Source organism: Aedes aegypti, chromosome 1 (assembly GCF_002204515.2).
Source record: "Aedes aegypti strain LVP_AGWG chromosome 1, AaegL5.0 Primary Assembly, whole genome shotgun sequence".
NCBI lineage: Eukaryota > Metazoa > Arthropoda > Insecta > Diptera > Culicidae > Aedes > Aedes aegypti.
In genome coordinates, this window is record NC_035107.1 from 91,476,050 (window position 1) to 91,490,026 (window position 13,977).

General features: G+C 40.3%; 1 protein-coding gene across 1 annotated transcript; it reads right to left on the reverse strand.

The window, feature by feature from the left end:
* Window positions 1–706: 706 nt before the first annotated feature.
* On the reverse strand, window positions 707–1,509 carry LOC5577020 (arginine/serine-rich protein PNISR). The gene is made up of 2 exons (XM_001656258.2): window positions 1,392–1,509; window positions 707–1,332 (listed from the first exon to the last, which is right to left on the reverse strand). The coding sequence occupies exons 1-2, from the start codon at window positions 1,435–1,437 to the stop codon at window positions 785–787; spliced, it is 594 nt and encodes a 197-aa protein (XP_001656308.2). The 5' UTR covers window positions 1,438–1,509; the 3' UTR covers window positions 707–784.
* Window positions 1,510–13,977: the final 12,468 nt, after the last annotated feature.

Consider the following 13,977-nt stretch of genomic DNA (forward strand, 5'->3'; position numbering starts at 1 on the left):
CTTTCCCGATTCTTGGAAACAAGCTTTCCAGTTTCTTAAAATGAAGCTTTTTCACTTCTCAAATGGTGCTTTCTTGCTTCTTAAAAGTTTTCCACATATATACCTCCAGCTTCTTGGGAAGAAGCATTCCCAAAAAAAAAGTTTTGTAGCTTATTGGGAAGAAGTTTATCAGCTTCTTTGGAAGAAGTCTCTCAACTTATTTGGAAGACATTTCACAGTTTCTTGTGAAGAAGCTTTCCATCTTCTTGGGAAGAAACTCCTAGCTTTTTGGAGTCTTTCCAGTTTTTTAGGCTCAAGCTTTCCCGATTCTTGGAAACAGGTTTTCAGTTTATTAAAATGAAGCTTTCCTAATTCTTAAATGATGATTTCTAGCTTTTTAAGAAGTTTTCGAAATTGTTTTCTTCATGGAAAGAAGTTTTCCAGCTTCTTGCGAAAAACCTTCCAGCTTATTGGGAAGAAGCTTCCCAGCATTTTGAGAAAAAGCTTTCCAGTTTGTTGGGAAGAAGCTTTCCAGCTTCCTGAGAAGAAACTTTTTAGCTCCTCGGAATGAAACTTCCAGCTTCTTGGGAAGAAACTTGCTAGCTTCTTGGGAAGAAGATTTCCAGCTTCTTGGGAAGAAGCATTTCCAATATTTTAGGAAAAGCCTTCCAGTTTTTTGGGAACAAGCTTAACGGCTTCTTTATTATTTATGCTACATAAATAAGACTTTGAATATCAAAATAAGCGTTTATTTCTCCCTACTATTACATACTTATAAATTTAGTTCATCGCCATCGCTAGTTCCTCAACATGGGCATCTGCCTCGTGACCGGGTCGAGCGCGATCGCTTACGTCTTCCGGATCGAGACCGAGATCGGGATCGCGAACGGGACCTGGATCGCGGGCGTCCCTTACGTTGCCTAGAGGCGCGTAACATTTGCCGTGCCTTTTCCTGTGCGGCCTGCCGCCGCCGAATGGCAATGGCCTGACGCTGTGCCAGTGGACGCCGGTTCCAACCGGGACCGCAGTCTGCCGGTTGGTTACGCGTACGAGCAGAACGACTTCTCGGAACGACCGTTGGTTCTGGTGCCTCTACTGTATTAGAAGCCATTGAATCGCGACCGGTTTGCGAGGCGAGTTCTTGCATTAAAAGTTGGAGCCTCGACTGGAAGTTTGCATTTTCGGGCTTGTTCATATCAACGACCAATTTGAATTTATTCGAAGAACAACTTATGAGTCCCAGGTTACATCCTATGTCCAGAAGCGCCGACACGGATTCCTCAAGATTTGGTAATTTGGACGACTCATTTGGGAATTCGTTTTTCAAGGTTTTGCAAATTTTGTTGAACGATTCTATATATAGGGGTATTTGAAGGTTTCAATTGAAATGAAATACAATTCTTGGAATTTACCGTATCCGTTGAAATTCCTTAATATTTCGACAATTTTCGGAAACATCTTGAATGAATCGGCGGGGATTGAAAAATGACACTGATTGCTTTGTCAAAGGCTGCTTAGATCACATTTTGTGTAGGTAGTTTGGAATCCTTATGATTTTTTTTGTTGAAGTATGCACACAGACAAACAGACGTCACACTCTCATCATTCTCCATCGACCACCTTTTTAACGGTCAATTCAAACATATTGTAGGTGGTTAATCCACCACCCGCAGCGCTCGCATCGTTTTTGTTCGCGTTTGACGTTTACACACTAGCGCCACCTGTTGGCCCATCGGCCAAACACACCGATTTTAGCATTGGGCGTACATGTTCTCTCGACTATGATTTTGATCGTGATTTGTTCTAAGTGTTACGTCTGTTTGTCTGTGGTATGCACTTCAACAGAAAAGTAATCGCCTATCTAGATGCGTGGGAAATTTCTTGCAAGAAATGCTCAAGAAAAGTATTTTTCTTTGATCGCAGTACGCAGTTGAAAAGAAATGTAAATTCAAATGGAGCTCACTGTAGGAAATTTCTTGACCATTTCTTGGGCACTAAATGGGTCAAGAAATTTCCTAGAGAGAGCCCCATTTGAAGTGACGTTTCTTCTCAACTGCGTACTACGATCAGAAAAATGAGATTTTCTTAACCATTTCTTGGAAGAAATTTTCCACGCATCGAGATAGGCGATTCCTTTTCCTGTCAGTAGCAAACCAGTCTTTATTAAAGCGAAGTATGCCCTTCAACAGAAAAGTAATCGCCTATCTCGATGCGTGGAAAATTTCTTGCAAGAAATGGTCATAAAAGCATTTTTCTTTGATCGCAGTACGCAGTTCAAAAGAAATGTCATTTCAAATGGAGCTCACTGTAGAAAATTTCTTGACCATTTCTTCCGCAGAAATTTTTACTTTTCTTTAGCGGAACAGCATACTTAGCTTAAGCCTGATTCGCAGCAAATCAGGCTTTAAAAGGAAAATAACCATCGTTGCACAAATTTTCAAAACCAGTTTTTTTTGCTCAAAATTGAAGCGATTTTCAAGAAAATATATCATTGCATTTCATTTGGTATCTGTAATGCGATGATAGATTTTCATTTGGATTTCTTTTTGAATAAAAAGACTGGTTTTTAATATTTGATGATTGCTGATTATTGAATGATGGAATCTTGAGCCTTAATGTGAATTTTAACACAGAACGGCTAGTTTAGAAAATCAAAATACCTTTTTAACTAACTTTTTATCTGCTTCTTTCATATTTGTGCAGTACCTTGATGTAGAGGCTCATTTACATATAGGTACGTTAATTATACATAATTTACTTCTCGTTGGGCAAATTCGAGATTGCCTATAATTTTGCATTACTTCTACGTCAGGAAGTGCTTCTTAGATTCTGCACAAATTAGGTCACGCTCCAATTTGCGGACAAACCAAGCGTGGCAAGCCTTACAACATTTTCAGAGTTCTCATACAAAAAGAGTGACAAACGATGTATGTACCATCCCTCATGATCTTACGGTCTTCTTGCGGACGGAAGTACATATTTCGCGATGAGCAATTCTCGCTGAAACCAGGCCGCCATCGGCACCCATCGTTACAATTCCAATTTTATGTCACTGATCGCTAGTTTTCGATAAAACTTAAGGGTGGTCCTTTCTGTTTTCTCAAATTGGTGGACCCCTCGTACGCCAGCTAGCTGAACAGTTTGCGAAAAAGCCCATTTTTTGATAAATCTTGTGTATTTCTTCACGTGATATGTCTCATATTTTGCTTGGAACACATAGCAAACTTAGTGGCATCGTATAGAGAAAAGATATAGGTTTCATTTGAACTTGAAAAAATTTTGGCGGCCATTTTAAATTTGGCCGCCATCTTGAATTTTGTTAGAAAAATCGTTTTTCACTATTAGCGCACCGCTAGTTTTGAATTCTGAGATCACCATCAGAAAGCTGAGGAAAAATTGCATAAGATAGGCTACAGAAACTAGGAGAGCAATGGTATTTACCCTATCAAATGAACGATTTTTTAAATCATGTTATACGATTTTGACGTATATGGCGATTGCAATCAATACAAACATCATTTTTTTACCACAAAGAAACAAGTTTTCAATCGTTGGTGTTTTATTCAAGTCGAGTAAAGAAAAAAAATATTATTTTGAGTGATAAAATGTGGCGGCTATCTTGGATTTTGACGCCATCTTGATTTTAAGTAGAAGAATGAATTTTTCACCTTGATAGCACTCATCATGCCGAATTTAGACGCTACCAATAAAAACAAGATTACGTATACTCTTCTTCTTATTATTCTTAATTTTCCTGACGTTACGTCCCTACTGGAACCGAGCCTGAAACTAAGCATTACCGTGCACCCCCGCTAGTTTGAACGGTACCTCATGCAAACCATCGGGGTTCATTTTTAGTTTGAACTTCTAGTCACCCTACGAACAACAGAAAATCGTACTTCTGGTTACCTTTTGGCTGTTTTGTTTTGATTCTGCGTTCCGTTTCACCGCGTTCCATTTCACTTTACTCTGTTCCAGGAGCTAAATGACGTTTGAACCATTTTTAATCTGAACGATGTGCAAATTAGCGGGGTACAAATTAAAAAGTGTTCAGATTAAATGTGGTCAAACCAACGGGGGTACCCGGTATTAGTTTTAAATCCAGGTTATTAAACAGGAATTTTCTTTTATAATGCGATTTCGGACAACAGAATAATTCTTCGACAAATCTTTGAATTCAGTAATAATGAATAAATAAATTCATTAAATGAAAACCGTCCAAAGACATTCATTGTATTAAACAAACATATTTTTACCATATGCATAGTTGTTCATTAAATGAAGTTTATAGATTGCGCGTCGGGGCATTAGTAATTCTGGTGATAATATCTGTAGTTTTAACGCAAACTTTGCCCAAAGTGCATTAAATTATAAGTTTTTGAGCAAAAAAAAGGTTAATTTTCTGAGCCATAAAGTATCGTTTTTACTACCGCCCAACATACATGTGAAAAGTAGCGAAATTGAAAGATGAGAAGCAGGTTTTGTTCTAATGTGGAGGTACTGACGAAATGCAGGTGTATAATTTCGAAGTTGGAAAATCTGGTGGCCATCTTGGATTTCGACGCCATCTTGGTTTTTAGCAGTTGAATGATTTTTTACCATCTCAGTGCTCATCATGTTGAATTTTGAGGCCTCCGTTAAAAAAACAATCAGATTCTATCTTTCTTATCTTATCTCAGATGTTCAACGGATTGTTCATTTCTATGTTTTAGACCAAATAAATGAAAGAAATAATGCTATTTTTAAACTCGAAGATGTGCAGTAGAATCATACAGGCAGCAAATAAGCGTTAAAAAATCCTATTTGATAATTTGTTTTTAAAGCTAGTTAAGCTGAGGAGCTGGTTCTGTTCCAGTAGGGATGTAACGTCAGGAAAAAGAAGAGCAAGAAGAAGAATAAGTGTAACGGTAGAATTAAAGTCAACATGGTGAGTGCTAACAAGGTTCAAACTTATTCTACTACTTAAAACCAAGATGGCGTCATAATCCAAGATGGCCGCCAGATTTTATCACTCAAAATAATACTCCTAGTCTTCATCTGTCTCAAATAATATACCAACGATTGAAAACTTGTTTCTTTGTTGTAAAAAAAATGATGTTTGCATCGATTGCACTCGCCATATACGTCATAATAGTAGAACATGATTTAGAAAATCGTTCATATCATAGGGTAAATACCTTTGCTCACCTAGTTTCTGTAGCTTATCTTACGCAATTTTTCCTCAGCTTTCTGATGGTGATCTCAGAATTCAAAACTAGCGGTGCGCTAATGGTGAAAAAACGATTTTTCTAACAAAATTCAAGATGGCGGCCAAATTTGAAATGGCCGCCAATTTTTTTTCAAGTTTAAATGAAACCTATATCTTTTCTCTATACGATGCCACTAAGTTTGCTATGTGTTCCAAGCAAAATATGAGACATATCACGTGAAGAAATACACAAGATTTATCAAAAAATGGGCTTTTTCGCAAATTGTTCAGCTAGCTGGCGTACGAGGGGTCCACAAACAGAAAGGACCACCCTTAAGTTTTATCGAAAACTAGCGATCAGTGACATAAAATTAAAATTCTAACGACGGGGAATTTTACCAGTAAGTCAAATCATGTATGTGTGAGATTGCAATGGGAAGATTTAGGAATTGACCCACACAAATTCCAAGACAACACGAGAACTGCGATACGGAATACCAACGATTATAAACGGGGAATCGGTGGAAGGAAATAGAGTGCGAAGAATTGGGAGAACATTAAGATTGAAACAATTCAATAAATTCTATGCAAAAATTTGATATCGAGCTTGAAAAGAGACAAGAAAGGATATTCTAAAGAGATGTTAGTTATATTTGGGCATTCGTTGTAGTATGGATATATAGTACAGTTTTGGGAATTTTCTGAACTAGAGAACATCAAATTGTCCGTACCCTCCGGACATGCTGCAGTCATTCCGCTGCCAGTATTTTATCTTATATGAGGAGCTGTAAGCGTGCTGTAAGAAGTAAAGGCCGATCCCACCACCTATGCACTCTACAGCTTCGTTCTGAAATAAAACATCAGATGGGCTTGTGTACCACAAGACACGAAGGCATGACGTTAACTACTCCATGTGATTTGCATTTGAGTTTTAGTCAATTGACATAATTGCAACCTTCCTTTAGCTATATTGTAGAATGTAATGCGCATTTAAGGCGAAGTAGGCCATCATTGAAATTTGTACGTGTTGTTGATGATTGTTGCTAATTCATCTCACAATTTCGAATCAAAGAAAATCAGTTGGTTTTGCACTGACACAGCTGAAAAAGTATCAGTATACTTTATGCATGTAAGCGCGCACAGTGATACTTTTTCAAATCAATATAAGCTATCAAGAGTGAGTTCTATCACTTTGAAATGCAAGCTGAAAAGTCATCATTGTTGCCAAAACGAATGACGGGCTACTTAGCCTTAAGAACCGCGAGGAGCTCTCCGTTCGGAGAAGTGCCATCGATATCGTCATCGCCAACGTAAATTTCAATTTGCTGTTACTTTCACACGTTACGACACCGCCTCCTACCACTTTCATTCATAAAATAAGCGATCAGCTGTTCAAAACTTACTTACTTGATGGGCTACAATCCGCTACGTAGAATCTACGCCGAATGGATAATTCTTCTCCACTGGGCTCGGTCCTGAGCCAATCGCTTCCAGTCGCCCTGAACGTTAAGTGCCCTTAAGTCCTCTTCAACTGCAAAAAGCCAACGTATGCGCGGCCTACCACGAAGCCGACGGCCTCGTCCGGGTTCTCTACTGAATATGATTTTAAGTTGTCGTGCTTCCGGCATTCGTGCCACGTGACCAGCCCAACGCAGCCTGCCGTGTTTTATGAGCTTGATAATATCCACTTAGGGATCATCCAAAAATGACGTCCATCATTTGGGGGAGGGGGGGGTCTATGAAAGTGTGACAGTGATGTATTAGGTATTGGAAAAAGCGTGAAAGAGGGGGGAAGGGGGTCTAGAAATCCCGAAAAACGTTGGACGTCATATTTGAATCATCCCTTATATACCGGGTACCCCCGTTGGTTTGACCACATTTAATCTGAACACTTTTTAATCTGTACCCCGCTAATTTGCACATCGTTCAGATTAAAAATGGTTCAACGTCATTTAGCTCATGGAACAGAGTAAAGTGAAATGGAACGCTGTGGAATGGAGCGCAGAATTAAAACAAAACAGTGAAAAAGGTAACCAGAAACACATTTCTAGGGTGACTAGATGTTCAAATTAAAAATGAATCCCGATGGTTTGCATGAGGTACCGTTCAAATTAGCGGGGGTGCACGGTACTTGGTACAACTCATGATTCATGCGCAGCACTTTACGCTCAAAAACTCCAAACGCTTTCCGGTCGACCTCTTTTAACGTCCAGGATTCATGGCCGTATAGAGCAACCGGAAGGAGAAGTGTCCTATATAGCGCGAATTTTGTTTTCGTCTGCAGGCTACGGGACTTAAGCTGGTTACGGAGCTCGCAAAAAGCTCTATTCGCAGCTGCGAGACGCCTTTTCACCTCGCGGGTAACATCATTATCGCACGTCACTAAAGTACCGAGATACACAAATTCTTCCACTACTTCAATTTTTTGACGTAGGACTACGTCTTTGTTTTCTATATTGGGGTGCACTTTAAAAGTACGGAAAATGAGACATGTAACGAAATTAGGGGAGATTTTCAACGTTAATAACTCAGTTGTTTATGAACCAATTATTACGATTTTAGTATCATTCGATCAGGAATGTATCTACGCATCGTTAGTAATATATCCGATAAGTGAATTTTGTTGTTAAACTATTGAAAATTTAATAAATGTTGACCCCTTTCTTATCCAACCAATAACGTTCGAGCATTTTTCGACGGTATCGCTTCCCACTATAAAAGCAAACGGGTCCCTGCTTCTGACTGTGAACACGATCGGGCGAGTCATTCTCGCTTTGCTTTTGCACCCGCGTCACAGTCCAATTTGTGTCGTCGGAAGAGAAAGACGCAAGATTGATTTGCGGCGGCGATGACGATGGCTTGGGCGCTTCTCCGCTCGGAGAAGCGACCAAGCCGTCCTCATCGCCACCGCAAATTTATTCGCGCTCCCAGATTTCGACTCGTGATAAATAAATTCAGCATCGGTGGTCAAGAAGCAAGCCCGTTAGAAGCCAATTACCAGAAGCCCCCAGAGTTGCTGTTCCGAGGAGCTGCTGCTAATCGAGCGTCGGACTAGTGAAATCGCTCAAGATTTCAAGAGTGAGCATCGTTTCCGGATTTCGACTTGTGCCCGGGGATCCAATACCCTTTGCTGTTGTGCGCCATCCACGTTACGAACCATTCAGCTGGTTCGTCGTATAAGCAAATTCCCCGTTTGACCATGGCAATCAACTGATAACATCCCGTAGTGCTATTTATCTGTAACCGTATCGAGGCTAAGAAAGCCATCGGCCCTTGTCAGGGCCATCAAATTTGTGGACAAGAGTTGAAGGAATAATATTTCCGACCTTATTACATCTTATATTCCTCAATCAATATCGCAGTTTCGTACAAAATTTAATTTGTCATGAATAATTGATGGCACGTTAATTTGAGACTATTCGTGGACGCTGCTGCAGTGCCGTCGGGGTGAGTGCTCAACATTTCACAACGATTGTAAACTAGAGTGGGATTTCCGACAGTGTCTTTCATTTGCCATATTTTATGAGAACACTTCGATTACGAAAATGATCACAAGTAACAAAATTGCGACATGTTTAGAATGCTTTTGAAAAGTAATACCCATTGAACAATTTTCATAATGTTGGCACCATGGATCAGAAATTTACCCTCATATTAAAGAAAACTATTGATTATCAATAGCGAACTATTCAATATTTAGTAATTGTCAACCCTTTCATTCATGTTCGACCAATTTCTCACGCATTATCATTTTTCGCAATTTTCAAGTAATTCTAAGCCCAACACATTAGTGGCACATACCCATTTTCCAGATTGGTCGACTAGAAGAGAAGAGCACGAATGGGAGGAGCATCATCTGCTAATCTAAGGATTTAAAGCATGCTTCCTTCGCCGGATTCGGTTTCATTCCATTTTCGCTTTCGAGCTGGTAAGAGCTCCTCCGAACCTGCTTAGCGAGGAGCACCTCGTAGCCAGAAGCCTGCTGAGCTGTTGATCAGCATCTGGTTTATGAGATTTCGGCTCGTGATAAACTCATCTGTGGTGCAGTCAAGAATCGAGCCCGTTAGGCATCATTACTACTTTTATTAGACAAATCGAGCGTCCGGCTTGTGGTATCACTCAAGATTTCAAACTTAGGCTACGTTTTAAGATTTCGACTTCAGCCATGTGATCTAATAGCTGTTGCCGATGTGTGCCATCTACACCACGAAACATTCAACTGGTTCGTCTTATAAGCAGAGAACTTATACAAATTCCTACACTTGCGTTGGGGATTCTTCGTTTAACCATGGCAATCAACTGATAACATCCTGTAGTGCGGTTCATCTATGACAGCATCCGAACTAACAAAGCCTTTGGCTCTTTTCAGGGCCACCAAATGTGTGTAAGAGAGTTAACAGAGTAATATTTCCGACTTTATTTATCACATTGCCAATATTGCTCTCAAACCTTAAGATCAATAAAGCGATGACTGATGCTTTCATTATAATCCTCGAATAACATCCTATAGACACATCGCTGTTAAATATTATTTAATTAGAATTACTTAGATTTTGCTCCAGCATACTGAACAAGCCTCAATCACTACTGTTCTTTCCAATGCTACCATATATTTCATAGGAGGTTACTAATATAATTTCAAAATGATCATACAACCTGAAGTGAAATTTCACATTTTCATAGATAAATATGACGAATTCATCGAATAAAGGTAAAGTATAGGACATGATTAAACGTACACTTGGCTGCAAATCGTTATATGCATAAATATTTACGAAAGTTTCGAGCACTGAAAACAGTATGATGTCAAAACGAGCAACAAGAACGACATCAAATTCAGTTAAATTAACCATCGTGGTCCTACGTCAACAGTTCGTACAACCCCATAGGGATGTACCCTTATAGTTTTCACCACCCAGCACCACTTCACTACCAACGTCACGATTGGAACCACGCTGTCTACCAGCGATCATGGCACGAATGCCTCTTCTACGGCTCGACGATCAGTTCCGATTACCGTACACCCCCGTTAATTTGAACGATACCTCATGCAAACCATCGGGGTTCATTTTTAATTTGAACATCTAGTCACCCTAGAATCGTGTTTCTGGTCACCTCTTTCACTGTTTTTACTCAGTTTACTTTACTCAGTTCCAGAAGCTAAATGACGTTTGAACCATAATCTGAACGATGTGCAAATTAGCGGGGTACAAATTAAAAAGTGTTCAGATTAAATGTGGTCAAACCAACGGGGGTACCCGGTATATGCTGTTTTGCGCCTCAGTAATGATGTCTTCTTTATACTGCCTTTTATTTCTGCGATGAATTCGTTTCTCGGCTGCTCTAGCTTCCTTGTACCGCTCTCTATTCTGCCGGGTACCAGACACTAGCATCCGGCTTCTGGCAACATTCTTCTCATCCGTCACAATCTGGCACTCCTCATCAAACCATCCGTTTCTGGGTCGTCTCTGAGCAGTACCTATCTCGCGCTGTTGTGCTCATCGCACCGTGGATAGACTCCCCCAGATTGTTGAGATTGTCGCCGACGTTGTATCCCCTTATCCGCTCATCAAGCTTCCGGCGGTACTCATCTGCTACATCTTCTGTTGATAAGCGCTGGATATTGAAACGCAACGGTCGCTGTGATCTTGTGTTCGCCCAGTAGACAGCCGTGCACGAATTTTACTAACAACGAGAAAGTGATCAGAGTCGATGTTTGGGCCTCTAAAGGTCCTCCATCGATGACATCAATAGGCATAATAATTAGACCGCTATTATCGCTGCTAATCTTGTGACCAACATCTAGTATGCGAATTTCCGAGGTGGTACTCAAAGTGTCAAATTTCCTTCAACTTATCCATAGCAACCTGCTTTCGAAACCAAAATATTGATTCTGTCGTATCTCTAGCCTTCATCCTAGCGTGTTAGGTGAAACAATGGGTTTTTCGTGTGGTTTGTGTGTCCTAGAGAGTTTTGATTCTTCATGCATTGTCGTCTAGGTGTGTGATTTATTTTAAATGAACGGCTATGAAAATATATTGATGGGTTGGTGCCTGTTATCACTGGGTAGGCATTGATTGAGTCCTCCCCGGACGCTTTAATTTGCAGCATCATGAGTGTTGGATCAAAAGTACCAGTAATATGACGAAAGGGAAAATGAAAGGCGCAGCATCGGTACCGAATTGAAGTTATACAATTGGTTTGTCCTGGAGCTGACTGCGGAAGCTTGCGTCTACGAATCAGCTAAGCTCTAGGCAAGATACGATTTTTTTCTCAACGCATTCAGAACGGTTTTCTTACTATGAAGGATACCATCATGTTGTTCTATCGAGATGCGTGCAATTTCTGTTCTTCCATACGTAAAGATGCACCATAGAGACCTGTTAAGTTAGGGGCCTATTTTGTAAATCGAGCAGATTCATGTGACTCGTTTATATTCATTGTCGATCAAAGCAAGCATGCATATTTCAGATGTCACCCGTCGACTCCCATAGTATTCCAGTCACATAGAGTGACAACTGTCGAAAAACTCGAGTGACAGAGCTGAGTCGAGCGAATTTTTCGGTCGACAGTGACTCCAGTCGAGTCATTTTGATCGACTCGACTTATACAATAGATCCCTTAAAAACGCATTGCTTGCACTTGTGGGTCACATCAAAACTTCTGTATAAGTTAGATCCCGGCCAATAGAGCTTATGGAATAGCAACTCTCATTATGAAGGTTTTTCTTCCACACTTGTTTCAGGCTTTTTACTCATTTCATTTTTCCTTCAACATCAAAATGTGCGATAAAAATAAAACAAATGATTTGACAGTTTGAGTACCGGTTGCTCGCGCCAATGGAATTCAAGGCTACTGTGGTTGATTCAGCCTCCTGACACCACCTATACAACCCCATTGAAAAATAACGAGCAAACATCTCTGGTTCCTACTGGGAAGTGGTTCCCACTGACAGCTCAATGTTTGTAAACAAATAACCGTTTGAGGAATAACAATCGATGATGGCGAAATCTTTTTCTCCGAAAAACTTCTTTTCCCGCATAACAACAGCTATTCGAACAAACAAACGGTTGCAAACTATTGGATTGCAGTACAGCAAGTCAATTTGGGTTGATGTGATTAGCTAGAAACACATTTTAGTATTGGAGGAAAAATTCCAGAGGGATGACGTCCTATTTTTTCACTATGTAATTTGACAGCTTGAGCTGTGCCTCCTTATCGGGAGCATAATTTATACTCCAGAGTCAAATTCCACTCACACACCTATATGTTCCGAATGTTTACCTTTTCCAACGAGAGAAAACAGTACAAAATGCATGAAGCGCAACGAAATCTGCTAAACCTGATGATGGTGATGAGCTGCAGAAAAGCAAATGTTTCTTCGGAAAATCAAACCATAGTTAACAGACAAAAAAAGGAAGTGTGAATCAGTTTCTTCAGAATGAAACGCAAGTAATGCGTTGAATTTGTGTGCCGTGGTTCATTTCCCCACATTTGCACCAGCTACTTAGTACATGTACATTCGTATGGGTGAGTTTCGCTATCGTTTTATAAGAAGCAACAGAAAAAGATACTCTTAGCAATCCCTTGAAAAATTCCCCAATATGATTAGGCTAATGTACCGTTTTGATTCATATTACGGACACTTAAGGCCTCAGTGAAGTATAACCCAGCTTGGACCATACAAAATAAATCATTCTGTATGATTTTTTAGCGTTATCGAGCATCGGAAGCCCTTAACTTTCGGATGGTGGGTAAAGAATACGCGTCCGCAACTTGAATAATTTTAAATAAATCAAAACGTGTGGCCTTTTCATGATTCTTATTCCGGACGCTCCCTCACTTTTGCCTCATATTCCGGACGCATTGATTCGAATTACGGACAGCTCATGATAATCATTAATGGTACAGCCAAATCATCAATTGAAATCGTTTAACCACTTAAGAGACGTCTAAGGTAGTAGGGCATTATAAATTTGCAATGATATTTATGGAAAAAACCTAATAAAACAAGCCTCGAAAATGAGAACTTTTGGACGGCGAAAATTGAAACATTTCATGTGAAATGTTTCCCATACAAACGAGAGTGTCCGGAATATGAAGCTGTCCGTAATATGAATCAAAACGGTACGTTGTTGCTCTTGAGTTTGATGCTGACCACGAAAACATGGCTGCCTAGCACCGGGTTGGGTTGATTCATCTGCATCACAGCCATTGTATGGAGGAAACAGCGCCTCTAGCGTTCTAATTCTAATATTTCTATTATGACATCCGAGAAATGCCGGCCGTCCACCAAAACGTGGTCTATTTGGTTGCAGAGCTCGCCATTTGGGTGCCTCCAGGTGTGCTTTCGGATGTCTTTGCGTGCAAAGTAGGTGCTGCTGATGGCCATCCCTCTAGCTGCAGCGAAAGTTATCAGTCTTAGGCCGTTGTCATTAGTGGCGGAGTGAAGGCTCTCCGTACCAATTATTGGACCGAAAAAATCCTCTTTTCCGACCTGAGCGTTGGCATCCCCGATAACAACTTTTACGTCATGTTTTGGGCACTCTCCGTAGGTCTTGTCGAGACAATCTTACTTCCTGAATAGCAGCCACGCTCACTCCAACCTTCTGCAATTCACGAGCCAAAAGGCTCACTCATCCGGGTTCATTTAACGTCCTGACATTCCAGGTACCGATTTTCCAATCATAACCCTTATTTCGTTGCCAGGTCGGTTGCCGAAAATATCGTTCGTTATTTCTCCTTTCTCCATTCAAAATATGTTCAGCTTCAAGGGAAGAAGAAGCTTTTCAGCATCTTGAAAAGAATTT

What these genes read in the sequence shown, in the direction of transcription:
- LOC5577020 (XM_001656258.2), bottom strand. Translation starts at nt 1,437, where the DNA reads ATGTTTCCGAAAATTGTCGAAATATTAAGGAATTTCAACGGATACG. An exon ending in AAGGAATTTCAACGGATACG is followed by an intron (nt 1,333 to 1,391) that starts GTAAATTCCAAG and finishes CCCTATATATAG; the next exon opens with AATCGTTCAACAAAATTTGC.